General features: G+C 49.5%; 1 protein-coding gene across 2 annotated transcripts in view; it reads left to right on the plus strand.

The window, feature by feature from the left end:
• Nucleotides 1-20281, plus strand: part of LOC137437438 (protein FAM3D-like) — a 131673-nt gene that overhangs the window by 109809 nt on the left and 1583 nt on the right. For both annotated transcript variants that reach the window (XM_068131757.2, XM_068131756.2), the window contains 2 exons: nucleotides 13142-13226; nucleotides 19189-19315. In XM_068131757.2, the coding sequence (XP_067987858.1) occupies nucleotides 13142-13226; nucleotides 19189-19315 (212 nt within the window). The remainder of the gene's footprint in view (nucleotides 1-13141; nucleotides 13227-19188; nucleotides 19316-20281) is intronic.

Here is a 20281-nt window from a genome sequence, read left to right on the forward strand (position 1 = left end):
TCAGGCTTTGTGAAAGGAAATGAGATTTCCTTCCGTTGGATTTGCTTTCCAGGAGATGAAGGCAAGTTGTTTCTGGGCAACAGCCTCACCACAAGATTCCGTGTACCATGGACGGGAGGAAGGGTATGACAACAGAAGATGAAATGGGATAAATTTTAGCCCTTAGCCCCCTCTTAGCCCTTAGCCCCTTACCTTGAGTGGCTGTATGTCTTGTCCGGTGTGATATCCATTTTAAAAAAAATTCATAGTGAGGCTCACAATGTCCTGCTTGTATTCAAAGATGACATTGGTACTGTACTGCCTTGGCCAAGGTATGTGAACTGGACAGGGACAACTGGAGCAGGGACAGACAAATCCCTCCGTGATGGATCGAGACCGAGCAACGTAAAATAATAACCACAGAAGGATCACACACACAAATCACCACGATTAGATACATTTGGCTGCCAGAGGGGGTGTATTGAACCTGCACTGGAACAGGAAGTGCAATACGCAGAGTACAATAAACTTAACTGCTGCACACAATTACATGAGTGAATCATATATGAGTTATTGTCGTACAGAATTATTCGTAATAGCAAAGGTCCATTAATGGGTCAGTGGTTGACATCCCTTTTCTTCTGAAAATAAGGACGACAATAATTACAAGAAAAGGCCAGCGTTCTACCAACACTGCTCCTCAGTGGGAGGTGGCATGTCGTAGCGGGGAGGTGGCATGTCATAGCGGGGATGTGGCATGTCGTAGCGGGGAGATGGCATGTCGTAGCGGGGAGGTGGCATGTCGTAATGGGGAGATGGCATGTCATAGCGGGGAGGTGGCATGTCATAGCGGGGAGATGGCATGTCATAGCGGGGAGGTGGCATGTCATAGCGGGGAGGTGGCATGTCATAGCGGGGAAATGACATGTCGTAGCGGGGAGATGGGATGTCATAGCTGGGAGGTGGCATGTCATAGCGGTGATGTGGCATGTCATAGCGGTGAGGTGGCATGTCATAGCGGTGAGGTGGCATGTCATAGCGGGGAGATGGCATGTCGTAGCGGTGAGGTGGCATGTCATAGCGGGGAGGTGGCATGTCATAGCGGGGAGATGGCATGTCGTAGCGGTGAGGTGGCATGTCATAGCGGGGAGATGGCATGTTGTAGCGGTGAGGTGGCATGTCATAGCGGTGAGATGGCATGTTGTAGCAGAGAGGTGGCCTGACTAGACGGCCAGAACGTGTGTGCTGATCAGTGGGAATGTTGTTGTTTGAAGAGTCAGCCATGAATCCAACTCTATTATTTGGTGTGACGTTTCCTCCTCTCCTCTCTCCTCTCTTCGTGTTCATTCCTTCTCTTGCTGGTTGTGTTCAACTGTTGTCCTGATACTCCATTATGAGTTCAACCTTGCTCTTCCATGAGCCTCAGTCTTGTAGAGAAAGAACCGCCTTTTAAAGCCATTTTCCCCGCAGAGCAGGGGTTGGCCTTTTTTTCTGGCACCGTGGTCCCCTTTTTTGAAGCAATGTTTTATGGCCGGATGCCCTTCCTGCCACCAACTCTGTTCATTGCCTTTTGCGACACATGGGGAATTACCAGTGAACTGGTACTCAATTTGCCGACCTCGGAAGGATGACAGGCTGAGTCAACCCCCCTGGTGTTAATTCAGCGATCGACCAGGATTCGAACTCAGGATCCTAGGATCCCAAGCCGGCACCCTAACCGCTAAGCCAACACCAGGATTCAAACCCAGGATCCTAGGATCCCTAGCCGGCACCCTAATCGCTAAGCCAACACCAGGATTCAAAGCCAGGATCCGAGGATCCTAAGCCGGTACCCTAACCGCTAAGCCAACACCAGGATTCGAACCCAGGATCCTAGGATCCCAAGTCGGCACCCTAACCGCTAAGCCAACACCAGGATTCGAACTCAGGATCCTAGGATCCCAAGCCAGCACCCTAATCGCTAAGCCAACACCAGGATTTGAACGCAGGATCCTAGGATCCCAAGCCGGCACCCTAATTGCTAAGCCAACAACAGGATTCGAACCCAGGATCCTAGGATCCCTAGCCGGCACTCTAATCGCTAAGCCAACACCAGGATTCGAACTCAGGATCCTAGGATCCCTAGCCGGCACCCTAATCGCTAAGCCAACACCAGGATTCGAACTCAGGATCATAGGATCCCAAGCCGGCACCCTAATCGCTAAGCCAACACCAGGATTCGAACCCAGGATCATAGGATCCCAAGCCGGCACCCTAACCGCTAAGCCAACACCAGGATTCGAACCCAGGATCCTAGGATCCCTAGCCGGCACCCTAATCGCTAAGCCAACACCAGGATTCGAACCCAGGATCCTAGGATCCCTAGCCGGTACCCTAACCGCTAAACCAACACCAGGATTCGAACCCAGGATCATAGGATCCCAAACCAGCACCCTAACCGCTAAGCCAACACCAGGATTCAAACCCAGGATCATAGGATCCCTAGCCGGCACCCTAACCGCTAAACCAACACTAGGATTCGAACCCAGGATCATAGGATCCCTAGCCGGCACCCTAACCGCTAAGCCAACACCAGGATTCGAACTCGGGGTCCTAGGATCCCTAGCCGGCACCCTAATCGCTAAGCCAACACCAGGATTCGAACCCAGGATCCTAGGATCCCTAGCCGGCACCCTAATCACTAAGCCAACACCAGGATTAAAACCCAGGATCCTAGGATCCCAAGCCAGCACCTTAACCACTAAGCCAACACCAGGATTCAAACCCAGGATCCTAGGATCCCAAGCCAGCACCTTAACCACTAAGCCAACACCAGGATTCAAACCCAGGATCCTAGGATCCCTAGCCGGCACCCTAACCACTAAGCCAACACCAGGATTCAAACCCAGGATCCTAGGATCCCAAGCCAGCACCTTAACCACTAAGCCAACACCAGGATTCAAACCCAGGATCCTAGGATCCCTGGCTGGCACCCTAATCACTAAGCCAACACCAGGATTCGACCCCAGTATCCTAGCATCCCAAGCCGGCACCGTAACCACTAAGCCAACACCAGGATTCGAACCCAGGATCCTATGATCCCAAGCCGGCACCCTAATCGCTAAGCCAACACCAGCATTCGAACCCAGTATCCTAGGATCCCTAGCCAGCACCCTAATCACTAAGCCAACACCAGGATTCGAACCCAGGATCCTATGATCCCAAGCCGGCACCCTAATCGCTAAGCCAACACCAGGATTCCCAGGCTTGAAGAGAAAAAAGTTCCAAAATCAATTTGAAGCAAATGACTTTTGTTTTTCAACGAAGTTGCTCATGTGCATCAGTTTTTATGGAGTTCAATGGTGCTAATATCAGTTGAGATACAAGATGTGCACAATTATACATGTTCAGAAATTGGACTTTCCTAACATAATCTAACATATACAAGTATATGTGAAACATCAGCATGACAGTTGAGAGCTGGGTCGAGATCTCAACCCAGACTAGACAGGTCAGATGTGAGTGTGCATAACTCGAGGCTATCCTGCCAGCCAGGTAAGCAAATTTATACTTGGGGTTAAGGGGATATTGTACACACATGATGGGCCAAATGTCATCCTCATGCGACAAAGTCTTTGGGCAGCAATCTGCTTGCCTATAAGTGCTCTCGTCATGGATTTTACACCCATCTGCTTCTTCCCCTTTGTATGCAGCACATCATTAACGGTTTCTGGTAGTGAAGGAGCTGCGCTCCAACGCGAGTCGAAAGAATTGACGCGACCAAAGACGGAATTCGTCCGAGTTGCTTTATTGAAACAAAACAGCTCAGGTATTCTGACAAGCCCGTTTATCGGGCAGCAATATATATACACATTTATGCCGGGGCGTTTGCCCGGGAAAACCGAGACCGGGCATGCCCGGGTGTCAAGGGCGAGTCCTGGAAAGGCGAGTCTGGACATGCCCGGGCGTCCTGGACGCGGCCTGGCAAGTCGAGGCTGGGCGTGCCCGAGCGCTCTGGGCGAGCCCTGGAAAGGCGAGAGCGGGCATGCCCGGACGCTCTGGGCGAGCTCTGGAAAGGCGAGTCTGGACATGCCCGGGCGTCCTGGACGCGGCCTGGCAAGTCGAGGCTGGGCGTGCCCGGGCGCTCTGGGCGAGCCCTGGAAAGGCGAGAGCGGGCATGCCCGGGAAAGACGAGACCGGGCGTGCCCGGGAGGTTCGGGCGTGCCCAGGAACAGCGAGTCCGGGCATGCCCAGGAGAGGTGCGTCTGGGCCCGTCCGGACGAGCCCGGCATGGCGATCGCGCCCTGGCCGCATCCTGGCAGGTGCTAGGCGATTGTGTACATTCAGCGGGAACCGCTACACACGCCCCTCCAGAATCGACCTGCACCGGCAGGGTCAATTTAAGGGGGGTCCGGATGACCCGGCCGAAGCGACCCCTGGAGGGTCGTGGGGGGGGGGGGGGTCCGATCTGGTGGTGGGTGGTCGAGCGGGGGGAACTGTGGACGGGGGGCGGCCTCGCCGCAGAGGAAGGGCCAAACGTGGTGGTCGGTCGACGTCCACGTGCGCCGGTTTGAGGCGGTCCACAGAGATCCGGTCCAACCGGCCGCCGACGTCGACGACGAAGGACTTGTCGCCCCGTCGCAGGACCCGGAAGGGCCCGTCGTACGGCGGCCGGAGTGGCCCCCGGTGTGCGTCATGACGCACAAAGACATACTCCGCTGTGCGAAGCGCCGGGGGGACATAGGACTGGGGGCCACCGTGGCGGGACGTTGGCACGGGGGCAAATCGTCGGGCGGCCTCCTGGAGGTCCGAGCGCTGGTGTGCGGCGGACCAGGAACTGGTAGCGTCGGGCACGAACTCGCCCGGGACGCGGAGCGGCTGGCCGTAGACGAGCTCGGCGGCGGACGCCCGGAGGTCCTCCTTGGGGGCCGTGCGGAGGCCCATAAGGAACCACGGCAGCCGGTCGGTCCAACCGTCGTCCTGAAGGCCGGCCATGAGTGCGGCCTTCATGGAGCGGTGAAACTGCTCACACAACCCGTTGGCTTGGGGGTGGTAGGCCGTGGTGCGGTGCAGCGTGACCCCCAACGAGCGGGCGACCGCGCCCCAAAGTTCGGACGTGAACTGTGGGCCGCGGTCGGACGAGATGTCCGCCGGTGCGCCGAAGCGCGCGACCCAGGTGGCGATGAACGCCTGCGCCACGTCGGCGGTGGTGGTGGTGGTGGAGGTGAGGGGCATGGCCTCCGGCCACCTGGTGGTCCTGTCCACCATGGTGAGCAGGTGGGTGAACCCCCGCGATGGGGGCAGGGGACCCACCAGGTCCACGTGGACATGGTCGAAACGCCGTGCAGGCACGGTGAAAGGGGCTAGCGGGGCCTGGGTGTGGCGGTGGACCTTGGCCCGCTGGCAGGCCGTGCAGGCGTTGGCCCAGTCACGGACGTTCTGTCGAAGGCCGTGCCAGATGAAACGCGCCGACACCAGCTTCTGAGAAGCTTTCCAGCCCGGGTGAGAAAGGCCGTGGATGGAGGCGAAGATGCGGCGCTGCCAGGAAACGGGCACGATGGGGCGAGGCTGGCCCTGGGAGACGTCGCAGAGCAGGACGGTGCCCGTGAAGGGGATGTCGGCCAGGCGGAGGCCCGTGTCCGCTGCCCGGAGGGCCTGCACCGAGGTGTCGGTGGTCTGGTCGGCCGCCATGAGCGCGAAGTCCACGCCGAGGTGGACCACGTTCGCGCTGCCCCGAGAAAGACAGTCGGCCATGGCGTTGTCTTTGCCGGCGACGTGCCGGATGTCCGTGGTGAATTCCGACACGGCGGAGAGGTGGCGCTGCTGGCGGGCCGACCACGGCTCCGTGACTTTGGCCATTGCGTAGACCAACAGCTTGTGGTCGACGAAAGCCGTGAACGGGCGGCCCTCCAGGAGGTGTCGGAAATGGCGAACGGCCAGGAATAGACCGAGCAGCTCGCGGTCGAACGTGCTGTATTTTAACTCATTCGGCCGGAGTTGCCGGCTGAAAAAAGCGAGTGGCTGCCAAACCCCGTCCACCCATTGTTCATGGACGGTGCCCACCGCGTAGTTGGAGGCATCCGTAGTGAGGGCGATGGGCGCATTGAGCACCGGGTGAGCCAGCAGCGTTGCGTCGGCGAGGGCCCGTTTTGCGCTCGCAAAGGCCACGTCCATGGCCGTGGACCAAACGATGTCATGCTTGGCCGGCTTGCCCCGGAGGGCCTCGTAAAGGGGCCGCATGAGCTGAGCAGCGCGGGGCACGAATCGGTGATAAAAATTCACCATGCCGAGGAACTCTTGTAGGGCCTTGATGGAACGGGGACGCGGGAACGTGGTGATGGCCTCAACCTTGGTCGGCAGCGGCACGGCCCCGGTCTTGGTGATGCGGTGGCCCAAAAAGTCAACGGTCGTCGTGCCGAAGTGGCATTTGGCCGGGTTGACAATTAAGCCGTGCTCGCTGAGGCTACCGAACAGTGTTCGGAGGTGGAGGAGGTGCTCGGCGCGGGACGTGCTGGCGATGAGGATGTTGTCCAGATAGACGAAAAGAAATGGCAGGTCACGCAGCACGCCGTCCATTAAGCGCTGGAATGCCTGGGCCGCGTTCTTGAGGCCAAACGGCATCCTCAAAAATTCGAACAGGCCGAACGGCGTGATGACGGCCATCTTCGGGACGTCGGCCGCCCGGACAGGTACCTGGTGGTATCCCCGTATCAGGTCAATTTTGGAAAATATGACCCGTCCCGCCAAACGGGCGGAAAAGTCCTGGATGTGCGGGATCGGGTACCTGTCGGGGGTGGTAGCGTCGTTGAGGCGGTGGTAGTCGCCACACGGGCGCCATCCGCCCCCCGGCTTTGGCACGATGTGCAGTGGTGAGGCCCACGCGCTATTGGAGCGCCGCACAATGCCGAGGTGCTCCAACGCGTCGAACTCGGCCTTTGCCACGGCGAGCTTGGCCGGGTCGAGGCGGCGGGCCCTGGCGTAGACCGGCGGGCCCGTAGTGGGTATGTGGTGCTCGATCCCATGCCGCACTGCGACGGCCGAAAACGTCGGCCGCGTGAGGGCCGGGAATTCCGCGAGCAGGCGAGCGAACTCGTTCGCCGTCGGGAGGGCGCACGCCAGTTCGGTCGGCGCGGAGCTGCTCATCGTGCACGCCAGGGAGCTGAAGGTCTCGGCGTTGACAAGGCGACGTCGTTTGACGTCGACCAGCAGCCCGTGCGTGCAGAGGAAGTCGGCGCCCAGCAAAGCCATGGGGACGCAGGCGGTCACAAAGGTCCACTGAAAGCGCTGGCTGCCGAAGCAGAGGGTGACGTCGCGCGGGCCGAAAGTGCGTATGGCCGAGCCATTAGCAGCGACCAAAGAGGGGCCGCAAACGGCGTCCCGCCTGTCCTGCTCAGAGGCGGGTATGACGCTCAGTTGGGCGCTGGTGTCACAAAGGAAACGCCGCCCGGACGCTTTGTCCCGAATAAAAAGCAAGTTGCCCGAGTGGCCGGCGCTCATGGCTGGGAATGAACGCCGGCCCTGCCGTTTCCCGACTTGCCGAAAGTGCACGGGGGTCGGCACGTCCGAGCCTTGTGTCCGAACCTGGCGTGGTAATAACACCACGCCTGGTCAGGTGGAGGCCCCGGCCGTCGTGTCGGAAGCGGTCGGCGCGGCGTGGCAGCCGCCAGTTGCACCGGCAGTTCGGCCTCCAACCGCGCAGATCGCTCGGGCGTCATGGGCGTCGCCTCGGACGGCGGCAGGCTCCAGGTAGCTGCGCCGATGTGTTGGCCCGCCGAGGAGATCTTATCGGCTTCCCTGGCGAGGGCGCGGGGTTCGGTGATCGACGTGCCAGCCAGGGCGAGGCGTACCGGTTGGGGCAGCTGGCGAAGGAACAGCTCGCGGAACAGAAAATCCGGAGAGTGCTCACCGAGCAACGAGAGCATATAGTCCATGCGCTCGGACGGGCGCGTGTCGCCGAGCTCGGGCAGGTCGAGCAGGCGCCGTGCGCGTGCCGCCGGTGAGAGGGCGAAAGCGTCGAGGAGGAGCGTCTTCAGCGCGTCATACTTGTCAGCAGCCGGCGGGTGCTCGAGGAGGCTCAGGGCGCGGGCCGCGGTGGCGGAACCGAGTGCTGCCACGACGTGGTGGAAGCGGGTGTCGTCCGCGGTGATGCCTCGCAGGGCAAACTGGGAGTCCGCCCGGGCGAACCAAACAGCCGCGTGAGCCTCCCAGAAGGTAGGCAGTTTAAGAGTCACTGCCGTGTCCATGTCGGTAGGTCACCAGTGAAGGAGCTGCGCTCGAACGCGAGTCAAAAGAATTGAAGCGACCAAAGACGGAATTCGTCCGAGTTGCTTTATTGAAACAAAACAGCTCAGGTATTCTGACAAGCCCGTTTATCGGGCAGCAATATATATACACATTTATGCCGGGGCGTTTGCCTGGGAAAACTGAGACCGGGCATGCCCGGTTGTCAAGGGCGAGTCCTGGAAAGGCGAGTCTGGACATGCCCGGGCGTCCTGGACGCGGCCTGGCAAGTCGAGGCTGGGCATGCCCGAGCGCTCTGGGCGAGCCCTGGAAAGGCGAGAGCGGGCATGCCCGGACGCTCTGGGCGAGCCCTGGAAAGGCGAGTCTGGACATGCCCGGGCGTCCTGGATGCGGCCTGGCAAGTCGAGGCTGGGCGTGCCCGGGCGCTCTGGGCGAGCCCTGGAAAGGCGAGAGCGGGCATGCCCGGGAAAGACGAGACCAGGCGTGCCCGGGAGGTTCGGGTGTGCCCGGGAACAGCGAGTCCGGGCATGCCCAGGAGAGGTGCGTCTGGGCCCGTCCGGACGAGCCCGGCATGGCGATCGCGCCCTGGCCGCGTCCTGGCAGGTGCAAGGCGATTGTGTACATTCAGCGGGAACCGCTACAGTAGCATCTGTTGTTGAGGGTGAGGCTGTGGCCCTGATACAGTGCCAAATGTACAGTAGGGTATGGCAGAAACTTGGAAATTGGCCATCGTGCGGTGAGAGGTCGCCTATTGTTGGTCCACCAACTGAAGATGTTTAACATCCACCAACTGAAGATGTTTAATATCCACCAACTGAAGATCTTTAACATCCACCAACTGAAGATGTTTATCATCCACCAACTGAAGATGTTTATCATCCACCAACTGAAGATGTTTATCATCCACCAACTGAAGATCTTTAACATCCACCAACTGAAGATGTTTATCATCCACCAACTGAAGATCTTTAACATCCACCAACTGAAGATCTTTAACATCCACCAATTGAAGATCTTTAACATCCACCAACTGAAGATCTTTAACATCCACCAATTGAAGATCTTTAACATCCATCTATTGAAGATCTTTAACATCCACCAACTGAAGATCTTTAACATCCACCAACTGAAGATCTTTAACATCCACCAATTGAAGATCTTTAACACATCCACCAATTGAAGATCTTTAACACATCCACCAATTGAAGATCTTTAACATCCACCAATTGAAGATCTTTAACATCCACCAATTGAAGATCTTTAACATCCACCAATTGAAGATCTTTAACATCCACCAATTGAAGATCTTTAACATCCACCAACTGAAGATCTTTAACATCCACCAACTGAAGATCTTTAACATCCACCAATTGAAGATCTTTATCATCCACCAACTGAAGATCTTTAACATCCACCAATTGAAGATCTTCAACATCCACCAACTGAAGATCTTTAACATCCACCAACTGAAGATCTTTAACATCCACCAATTGAAGATCTTTAACATCCACCAACTGAAGATCTTTAACATCCACCAATTGAAGATCTTTAACATCCACCAATTGAAGATCTTTAACATCCACCAACTGAAGATGTTTATCATCCACCAACTGAAGATGTTTATCATCCACCAACTGAAGATCTTTAACATCCACCAACTGAAGATGTTTATCATCCACCAACTGAAGATCTTTAACATCCACCAACTGAAGATCTTTAACATCCACCAATTGAAGATCTTTAACATCCACCAACTGAAGATCTTTAACATCCACCAATTGAAGATCTTTAACATCCATCTATTGAAGATCTTTAACATCCACCAACTGAAGATCTTTAACATCCACCAACTGAAGATCTTTAACATCCACCAATTGAAGATCTTTAACACATCCACCAATTGAAGATCTTTAACACATCCACCAATTGAAGATCTTTAACATCCACCAATTGAAGATCTTTAACATCCACCAATTGAAGATCTTTAACATCCACCAATTGAAGATCTTTAACATCCACCAATTGAAGATCTTTAACATCCACCAACTGAAGATCTTTAACATCCACCAACTGAAGATCTTTAACATCCACCAATTGAAGATCTTTATCATCCACCAACTGAAGATCTTTAACATCCACCAATTGAAGATCTTCAACATCCACCAACTGAAGATCTTTAACATCCACCAATTGAAGATCTTTAACATCCACCAACTGAAGATCTTTAACATCCACCAATTGAAGATCTTTAACATCCACCAATTGAAGATCTTTAACATCCACCAACTGAAGATCTTTAACATCCACCAACTGAAGATCCTTAACATCCACCAACTGAAGATCTTTAACACATCCACCAATTGAAGATCTTTAACACATCCACCAATTGAAGATCTTTAACATCCACCAATTGAAGATCTTTAACATCCACCAATTGAAGATCTTTAACATCCACCAATTGAAGATCTTTAACATCCACCAATTGAAGATCTTTAACATCCACCAACTGAAGATCTTTAACATCCACCAACTGAAGATCTTTAACATCCACCAATTGAAGATCTTTATCATCCACCAACTGAAGATCTTTAACATCCACCAATTGAAGATCTTCAACATCCACCAACTGAAGATCTTTAACATCCACCAACTGAAGATCTTTAACATCCACCAATTGAAGATCTTTAACATCCACCAATTGAAGATCTTTAACATCCACCAACTGAAGATCTTTAACATCCACCAATTGAAGATCCTTAACATCCACCAACTGAAGATCTTTAACATCCACCAATTGAAGATCTTTAACATCCACCAATTGAAGATCTTTAACATCCACCAATTGAAGATCTTTAACATCCACCAATTGAAGATCTTTAACATCCACCAATTGAAGATATTTAACATCCACCAACTGAAGATCTTTAACATCCACCAATTGAAGATCTTTATCATCCACCAATTGAAGATCTTTAACATCCACCAATTGAAGATCTTTAACATCCACCAATTGAAGATCTTTAACATCCACCAATTGAAGATCTTTAACATCCACCAATTGAAGATCTTTAACATCCACCAATTGAAGATATTTAACATCCACCAATTGAAGATCTTTAACATCCACCAACTGAAGATCTTTAACATCCACCAATTGAAGATCTTTAACATCCACCAATTGAAGATCTTTAACATCCACCAATTGAAGATCTTTAACATCCACCAATTGAAGATCTTTAACATCCACCAATTGAAGATATTTAACATCCACCAACTGAAGATCTTTAACATCCACCAATTGAAGATCTTTATCATCCACCAATTGAAGATCTTTAACATCCACCAATTGAAGATCTTTAACATCCACCAATTGAAGATCTTTAACATCCACCAATTGAAGATCTTTAACATCCACCAATTGAAGATCTTTAACATCCACCAATTGAAGATATTTAACATCCACCAATTGAAGATATTTAACATCCACCAACTGAAGATCTTTAACATCCACCAATTGAAGATCTTTATCATCCACCAATTGAAGATCTTTAACATCCACCAATTGAAGATCTTTAACATCCACCAATTGAAGATCTTCAACATCCACCAACTGAAGATCTTTAACATCCACCAACTGAAGATCTTTAACATCCACCAATTGAAGATCTTTAACATCCACCAACTGAAGATCTTTAACATCCACCAATTGAAGATCTTTAACATCCACCAATTGAAGATCTTTAACATCCACCAACTGAAGATGTTTATCATCCACCAACTGAAGATGTTTATCATCCACCAACTGAAGATATTTAACATCCACCAATTGAAGATCTTTAACATCCACCAATTGAAGATATTTAACATCCACCAATTGAAGATCTTTAACATCCACCAATTGAAGATTACATTTCAGTTTTTCATTTTAATTAATTTGTAAGAATTTCTAAAAACAAAATTCCACTTTGACATTATGGGGTATTATGTGTAGATCATTGACAAAAAAATGTTAATTCAATCCATTTTAAATTCAGCCTTTAATAACAAAATGTGAAACAAGATCGATAGTCTCACAACGTCGTAGCCGGGCTTGTTTGATGCTTTAGTTGAAGAGGATAGTATGACCTGGGTCGGGGTACCATTTAGCAAATAATGTAAGTATTAATTTTTATTTTTAATAAATTCCACATTCCTGTGCCACCTTCAGTCGAACGTCGGGCATTGACAGCAGGTCCGTGAAGGAACTTGGACAAAAAACGTCCCCACAGTGAATGTTGCTAAATCCAGTCAATGGTGAAACTGCAAATGGGGAATCTGCGAATGTCACGGATGGAAACCCTTACGTCATTTCCTCATTCTGGTTTAAACTCAATATCTCTTTATTTTCATTCCAAACAGCATCATTCATCATTCCAATGACAAATTAATACCATAGTATTCATATATCAAAATATAATGTGAAATCACGTTTGTATTGAGATATTATCAAACCAGCAAACTATCATCATCTGTTCACATCCGGATTTGGGAGCAAGGTCCATGTCGATCACATTTCAAAATCATAATTTTATTGAGGAATTTCTGAAACCTCCTACCGACCTTACGACACCTGTTGGGACCCAAAACATTCCACAGGTTATTATATTTCATTTTAGTAAAATATGCAACTGTAATGGTTACTAATTGCTGTGCCCCTGTCATGTGACCAGATTCTCAGCTCTGATTGGTGGATGGTTGGGAGGGACATACATACATACATACATACATACACTGGACAAACAGACAATCGCTGTTTCAGACGGCATTGCCCTATGGGCTACACTGTAAAATGTGAAGTGGTGTGAATACTTTCTGAAGGCAATGTATGTACACCTTATTCGTCAGCACTCACCAACCATGTGTTTGAACAGACATTGTACTCTGATTTGTGTGTCATCTGCAGATGTTTATGAACTCATCCGTTTTATGCATGCAACCCCTGATGGAACGATTGTTTTGATTGCGACATTTGATGATGCAGCCACAAGGTAACACACTGCCTTGCTTACAACACAAGGTAATACACTGCCTTGCCTACAACACAAGGTAAAAACACTGCCTTGCTTACAACACAAGGTAACACACTGCCTTACCGACAATACAAGGTAAAAACACTGCCTTGCTTACAACACAAGGTAAAAACACTGCCTTGCTTACAACACAAGGTAACACACTGCCTTACCGACAATACAAGGTAAAAACACTGCCTTGCTTACAACACAAGGTAACACACTGCCTTGCTTACAACGCATGGTAACACTGCCTTGCCTACAATACAAGGTAAAAACACTGCCTTGCTTACAACACAAGGTAACACACTGCCTTGCTTACAACGCATGGTAACACTGCCTTGCCTACAATACAAGTAAAAACACTGCCTTGCTTACAACACAAGGTAACACACTGCCTTGCTTACAACGCATGGTGACACTGCCTTGCTTACAACGCATGGTAACACTGCCTTGCTTACAACGCATGGTAACACTGCCTTGCTTACAACGCATGGTAAGGATTTTAGAAATTTGAAAAGGTTGTTGACCTTTTGGCCTATGTTGACCTTTTCGCCTACGCGGATCTCAAAAATAGTTGGTGGTTGAATTCAGTTAGCTGATATGTAAATCCTATTCAAATTTAAAGTCAATCGGTTTAAAATTGAGGATTTTAGAAATTAGAAAAAAAGTCGTTGACCTTTGGCCTATTTTGACCTTTTGGCCTATGCTGATCTCAAAAATAATTGTTGGTTGAATTCAGTTAGCTGATATGAAAATCCTCTTCAAATTTCAAGTCAATTGGATGAAAATTGAGGATTTTAGAAATTTGAAAAAGTTGGTTGGTCTTTGGCCTATGTTGACCTTTTGGCCTAAGCTGATCTCCAAAAAAGTTGGTGGTTGAATTCAGTTAGCCGATATGTATATTCAAATTTCAAGTCAATCGGATTAAAATTGAGGATTTTAGGAAATTGAAATTTTTGTTGACCTTTTGGCCTATGCTGATCTCAAAAATAGTTGGTGGTTTAATTCAGTTAGCTGATATGTAAACCTTCTTCAAATTTCAAGTCAATTGGATGAAAATTGAGGATTTTAGAAATTCAAAAAAAAGTGGTTGACCTTTGGCTTATGTTGACCTTTTGGCCTATGCTGATCTCAAAAATAGATCGTGGTTGAATTCAGTAAGCCGATATGTAAATCCTATTCAAATTTCAAGTCAATCGGATGAAAATTGAGGATTTTAGAAATTCGAAAAAGGTGGTTGACCTTTGGCCTATGTTGACCTTTTGGCCTATGCCGATCTCAAAAATAATTGGCCAAACAGAAGCCTCTCCTCAGTGAAAGACACATGAAAGCCCACAGAATCTTGTTTCTCACAGTCTGAGAGTCCTTTCGGTGCTTTTTTGCAAACTCCAAGCGGGCTTTCATGTGTCTTTCACTGAAGAGAGGCTTCCGTCTGGCCACTCTGCCATAGAGCCCAGATCGGTGGAGTGTTGCAGTGATGGTTGTCCTTCTGGAAGTTTCTCCCATCTCCACACAGGATCTCTGGAGCTCAGCCAGAGTGACCATCGGGTTCTTGGTCACCTCTCTTACCAAGGCCCTTCTCCCCCGATTGGTCAGTTTGGCCGGGCGGCCAGCTCTAGGAAGAGTCCTGGTTGTTCCAAACTTCTTCCATTTAAGAATCATGGAGGCCACTGTGCTCTTGGGAACCTTCATTGTAGCAGAGATTTTTTGTAGGCTTCCCCAAATCTGTGCCTCGTCACAATCCTGTCTCTGAGCTCTGCAGGCAGTTCCTTGGACCTCATGGCTTGGTTTTTGCTCTGATATGCATTGTCAGCTGTGAGACCTTATATAGACAGGTGTGTGCCTTTCCAAATCATGTCCAATCAATTGAATTTACCACAGGTGGACTCCAATCAAGGTGTAGAAACATCTCAAAGATGATCAAGAGAAATGGGAGGCACCTCTGCTAAATTTCAAGTGTCATAGCAAAGGGTATGAATACTTATGTAAATGTGATGTTTCAGTTTTTTATTTTTAATAAATTTGCAAAACTTTCTAAAATCCTGTTTTCTCTTTGTCATTTTGGGGTATTGAGTGCAGATTGATGAGGGAAAAAATGTATTTAAACGGTTTCAGCAAAAGGATGCAACATAACAAAATGTGAAAAAGTGAAGGGGTCTGAATACTTTCTGAATGCACTGTAGCGTTTGTGACAAGGACGAAATTATTCGATTTTGGTGAAGATCCGATTCGGATCCGGCTACTAGAATTTTTAAGGGATTCTTCACCATTGGGAGATCGGGCCAAAAACGATACACAGCTGGACCTATGGTGATTCCTGTGATTGATTTTGATTAAAGGTGATTCTGTATTGTGATTTTCTGGTCTAATCTGAGATACAAAATGTATACTGTTCACCTGGCAGAGGTATGCTCTCTACTGAGTGCCGTTCTCGTTTTAAAAGAGAATCTCAAGGACATGAATAGACAATGGACAAATAATAAAGTGTATCATGAGATATGTACTCAGGTTTCAGATGGCTCAGATGACAATACCAAATAGGTTTTCTGGTTCAAGGTCTCATTGTCCGCCCCATCCTTCCCTTTCTCCGAGCTATTCTGAAATCACTGACACACCTTCAACAGCTCTCCCTACCTCTTCCACCTCTTCCACATCTTACCCTACCCCTCCTCCCCCCTGTTCTGTATCCGATGCTCCCCCTTCCTCTTCATTAACGGCATGGACCTCAAACATCCGGGGCCTTCGTTCATACTCAACTGATCTCTCCATACAGGTTGCTTCTGTCAAACCAGACGTGATCTGCTTAACAGAAACTTTCCTCCTTCACGATGTCTCTGATTCCTTAGAATCTCTCCCGGGCTACTCCCTCCTCCGGTATGATAGACCAGAGCCTCGTCCTGGAGGTGGGGTTGCTATCTTTATCAAAAACTCTCTTCCTCACTCGCCCTGCACTGCACTCTCTCCACCTCACCCCCAGGAATACCTCTGGCTACGGCTTCCCCTTCACTTCCACCTCTTGTTCATATGTGTGTTGTACCGTCCACCAAACAGTGATGACTCCATATACATCTCGCTGTCTGATAATATGGACCAACTTCTCATCCTAACTCTCTCTTCCTCATATGTGGTGATTTCAATTGTCACCATGCCAGTTGGCTGGGTGTGGGTACCTCTCTCACCAGCCATGGCTCCTCAGCAAAGGACTTCTGCGACTCACTGGGACTGACACAATCTGTCAATTTCCCGACCCAGATCTCAGTCAACGGAGCATCTTCTCTTCTGGACTTGGTTATGACTAACTTCCCTGAAAATGTCTGCTGCTCTTCTTCTGCTCCAATCGGCTCATCTGATCATGTGCTTGTTAAAGTGGACATCTCTCTGACCATTCTCAGGGAGCCTCCTCAGCATCAACGAGTCTGGCATTTCACTCAGGCCAACTGGCACGGTCTTCAAGCAGCCATCAATCATCTGGACTGGTCTCCCATCTCTACCACCTCTGACATCAACTCATCCTGCGAATTCTTCCAGAGTAAATTGCTCTCTCTCATGCACAGATTTATCCCATCTCGTCTTCAGTTGTCATACCCTTCCTCCCGTCCATGGTACACGGAATCTTGTGGTGAGGCTGATGCCCAGAAACAACTTGCCTTTGTCTCCTGGAAAGCAAATCCAACGGAAGGAAATCTCATTTCCTTTCACAAAGCCCGAAACAAGTGTGTGTCCACCCTCAGGAGAGCCAGGAAACAATATCTCTCCGTTCTCAAGACCGAACTCTCTTATCTGTCTCCCTCTTCCAAATCCTGGTGGCGTCTGGTCAAATCTGTTTCTGGTGTTTGTTCCCCCTCCATCCCCTCCCTTACCTCAAATGGCTACACAGCTGACTCCGCACGTGAAAAAGCTGAATGCCTCAACTCTGTGTTTGCCTCTAAATCTTGTGTCCCAAAACCATCCCTCTCTGTACCCAACGTACCCAGTCATACCCAGCTGCTCCTGGACTCTGTGTCCTTTCCTTCTGACAAGGTGTAAAAGTTTCTGTCAACCCTCGACTCTGATTCTGCAACTGGACCTGACGGCATCAGCCCACGGGTCCTAAAATCCTGTTCTTCCGCTCTTTCACTCCCTCTCTCTGTTCTCTTCACCCTCTCTTTTGCTCAAGGTCAACTGCCATCTGCTTGGAAATCAGCCAACATCACCGCTTTGCACAAAAAAGGTGCAAAAACAGATCCTAGCAACTACAGACCAATCAGCCTCCTCCCAATTATCAGCAAAGTCATGGAATCCATCATTGCTTCGAATATGAAATCTTTCCTCTTCTCCAATGGCTTGATCTCTGATCATCAATTTGGTTTCAGACCAGATCACTCTACTCTGGACATGCTGCTCTTGCTGTCTCAACAATGGATGGAGGTCCTCAATGCCAAATAGGAAATTAGAGCTGTCTCCCTCGACATATCAGGCGCCTTCGATGCGGTCTGGCACCCCGCTCTGCTCACCAAACTCTCCTCCCTTGGTATCCATGGAAATCTCCACACATGGCTGGTGGACTTCCTCTCTCGTCGTAGTCAACGTGTGGCCCTGAATGGGTTTCTCTCATCTCCTCTTCCTGTTCAGACTGGAGTTCCCCAAGGCAGTGTTCTGGGTCCTGTGCTTTTTCTGTTCTTCATCAATGATCTCTCCGACTCTCTAGAAAATCCTCTCTATCTCTTTGATGATGACTCCACTCTCTGCCGCTCCATTCCTCATCCCTCAGATCGGCAGTCTGCAGCCTCCTCACTCTCTGCAGACCTGGACAAAATCAGACTGGGCAAACAAGTGGAATATGTCTTTCAATCCTGACAAATCTCACACTCTTACGATGTCTCTCTGAAAAGACCGACTGGACAACCCTCCCATCTACTTTCTGAATAATCCTCTCCAATAAGTTCTGTCACTCAAGCTTTTGGGTCTCACTATCTGCCATGATCTTTCCTGGGAAAACCACATTTCCAAGCTGGCCTCCAAAGTCAGTCGCCGACTGGGCATCCTCCGTCGTGCGAAGTCCTTCCTTGGTACACCTGAGCTCCTCACCACATACAAGGCTTTCACCCGCAGCTCAATGGAATACTGCTCTCCCCTCTGGGCTGGTGCTCCTGCCTCACACCTAGCTCGTCTTCACGCTGTTGAAACCAAAGCGTTCAGAATCATTGGAATCTCCCGCGATGACGCTATCTCCGAGGGCCTTTCACTTACTCACCGTAGGCAGGTTGGTGGTCTTTCCAGCTTCTACCGACTCCTCTCCGGCCTTGCTCCCCCAGCTCTCTCTGGGCTCTATCCCCCAAATATTCCTGCAGGTCGCACAAGATCTGCCTGCAACCCTCTTATGGTTAAACTGCCAAAATCAAGACTCTCTGCTCACCTTCACTCCTTCATTCCTCTTTTCTCCCGCCTCTGGAACAAACTCCCTCACTCTCTTCAATCCCACTCCTCCCTCCAGGTCTTTAAAACGGCTGTTCACCACCATCTCTTATCTTCCCCAATCCAAAACCTTGATCTTTTCTACCCCTGCTAATTTCACCCCAAATCCACTTTTTTCAGGTGACTTTTGTCTTCTTTCCTGGAAGTCCTTGGTGTCCTTGCGTTTTATACCTATCCTGCCTCCCCCCAGGCCCTCTCCCTCCCACACATCTCCCGATATCCCTGCCCTCAAATGTTGTGTTTGTGTGCTTCCTCCCCTTCTCTCCCCATCTTGTCGACCGCTCCCATTTTTATATACTTTGTTTACTTGTTTGTTTGATTTGTTTGTTTGATAAATGTTAGCTCTTTCACAAGCCTCGACTCTGTATACAAAAAAAATAAAAATAAAAATTTATGAGCTGCAGCTCTCAGGAATTCCAGCTAATTCCATTGTTCTTCATTGTTCTTCAAGCAGCCTCTAACATCCCTTTGCCATGTGTTGCAGGCTCAATACAAAAGCACGAAGCATGCTCAAAGACCTGGGTAGTGTGCACGTCACATCACTCGCCGAGAAGGACAGCTGGGCTTTCGTGGGAGCCAAGGGCATCGAGGGGTACAGTCCATTCGAGGAGGTACAAAATGTCACTGCTCAACACGATGTCCATGTGAGCCAGACATATGATGAGGGGCCATCTACATATTATGTATGCAGTGCAGAAGATTCTTCAGACTCATGCAGACCTGGTCCTCGAGGGAGGAGGTTAGAGTTAGGATGGACAGCACGAAGCGGGATGGAGAGAGGGGTGTACATTTCTCAATTTGTGTGGATCAAAAAATAGATCATGCATCCTTCAGTTTATAACTCATATCCTGATATACTTCATCACAAAACAAAATTCAGATTTTGTTTGTGTCATCAGAGAGAATATTCCTTTTGTTGTGACATGACATCTTTTAAAACAATGCGAAAGCGGAGCAAAACTTTCCTCCATTGATGGGTTTTTAACTGTTACAGAGCATGGACACAGCACTTGGGATTGAGGGGGAGGGAGGCGAAGTGGGGGGCAAATATGTGACACCACGTGCCAAATATATCTGTCATCCTCAGCCATCACACACACACACAGGGGTTGCTCTGGAAATTTTTGAAATGCGTCATCGTTTTCACCCCACTACACTGTTCCATATTAGAACACTTGTTCATTCAAACCCTTAAAATGAAAAGTCTATGGAGCCATCTATTTATTACGTACAATGAGATGGGACTGCTGGAGCGTACAAGGTGTATAAAATGGGAAAGGGGTCAAAATAACAGAGAATTAATGCAATGGCAGCAGGAGGCGTTACACCTCCTTAAAATATGAAAATAAAACGTGCAATCCATTTTTACATCATCAACCTAAACATGCAATCCATTTACATTGTGGAGGTAAATATTCCAGAGTGAATAGTTGGCCAAGGAAGGGGGAAACCGTACCTCTGCATAATTTTCGCTCCTCCTGATGATGGATGTTTCTGTCGAAAAATGTCGTCCACTCCCGGCGCGCCCGCACACACACACACACACACACACACACACACACACACACACACACACA

Source organism: Myxine glutinosa, chromosome 12 (assembly GCF_964187855.1).
Source record: "Myxine glutinosa chromosome 12, kmMyxGlut1.1, whole genome shotgun sequence".
NCBI classification, from domain to species: domain Eukaryota; kingdom Metazoa; phylum Chordata; class Myxini; order Myxiniformes; family Myxinidae; genus Myxine; species Myxine glutinosa.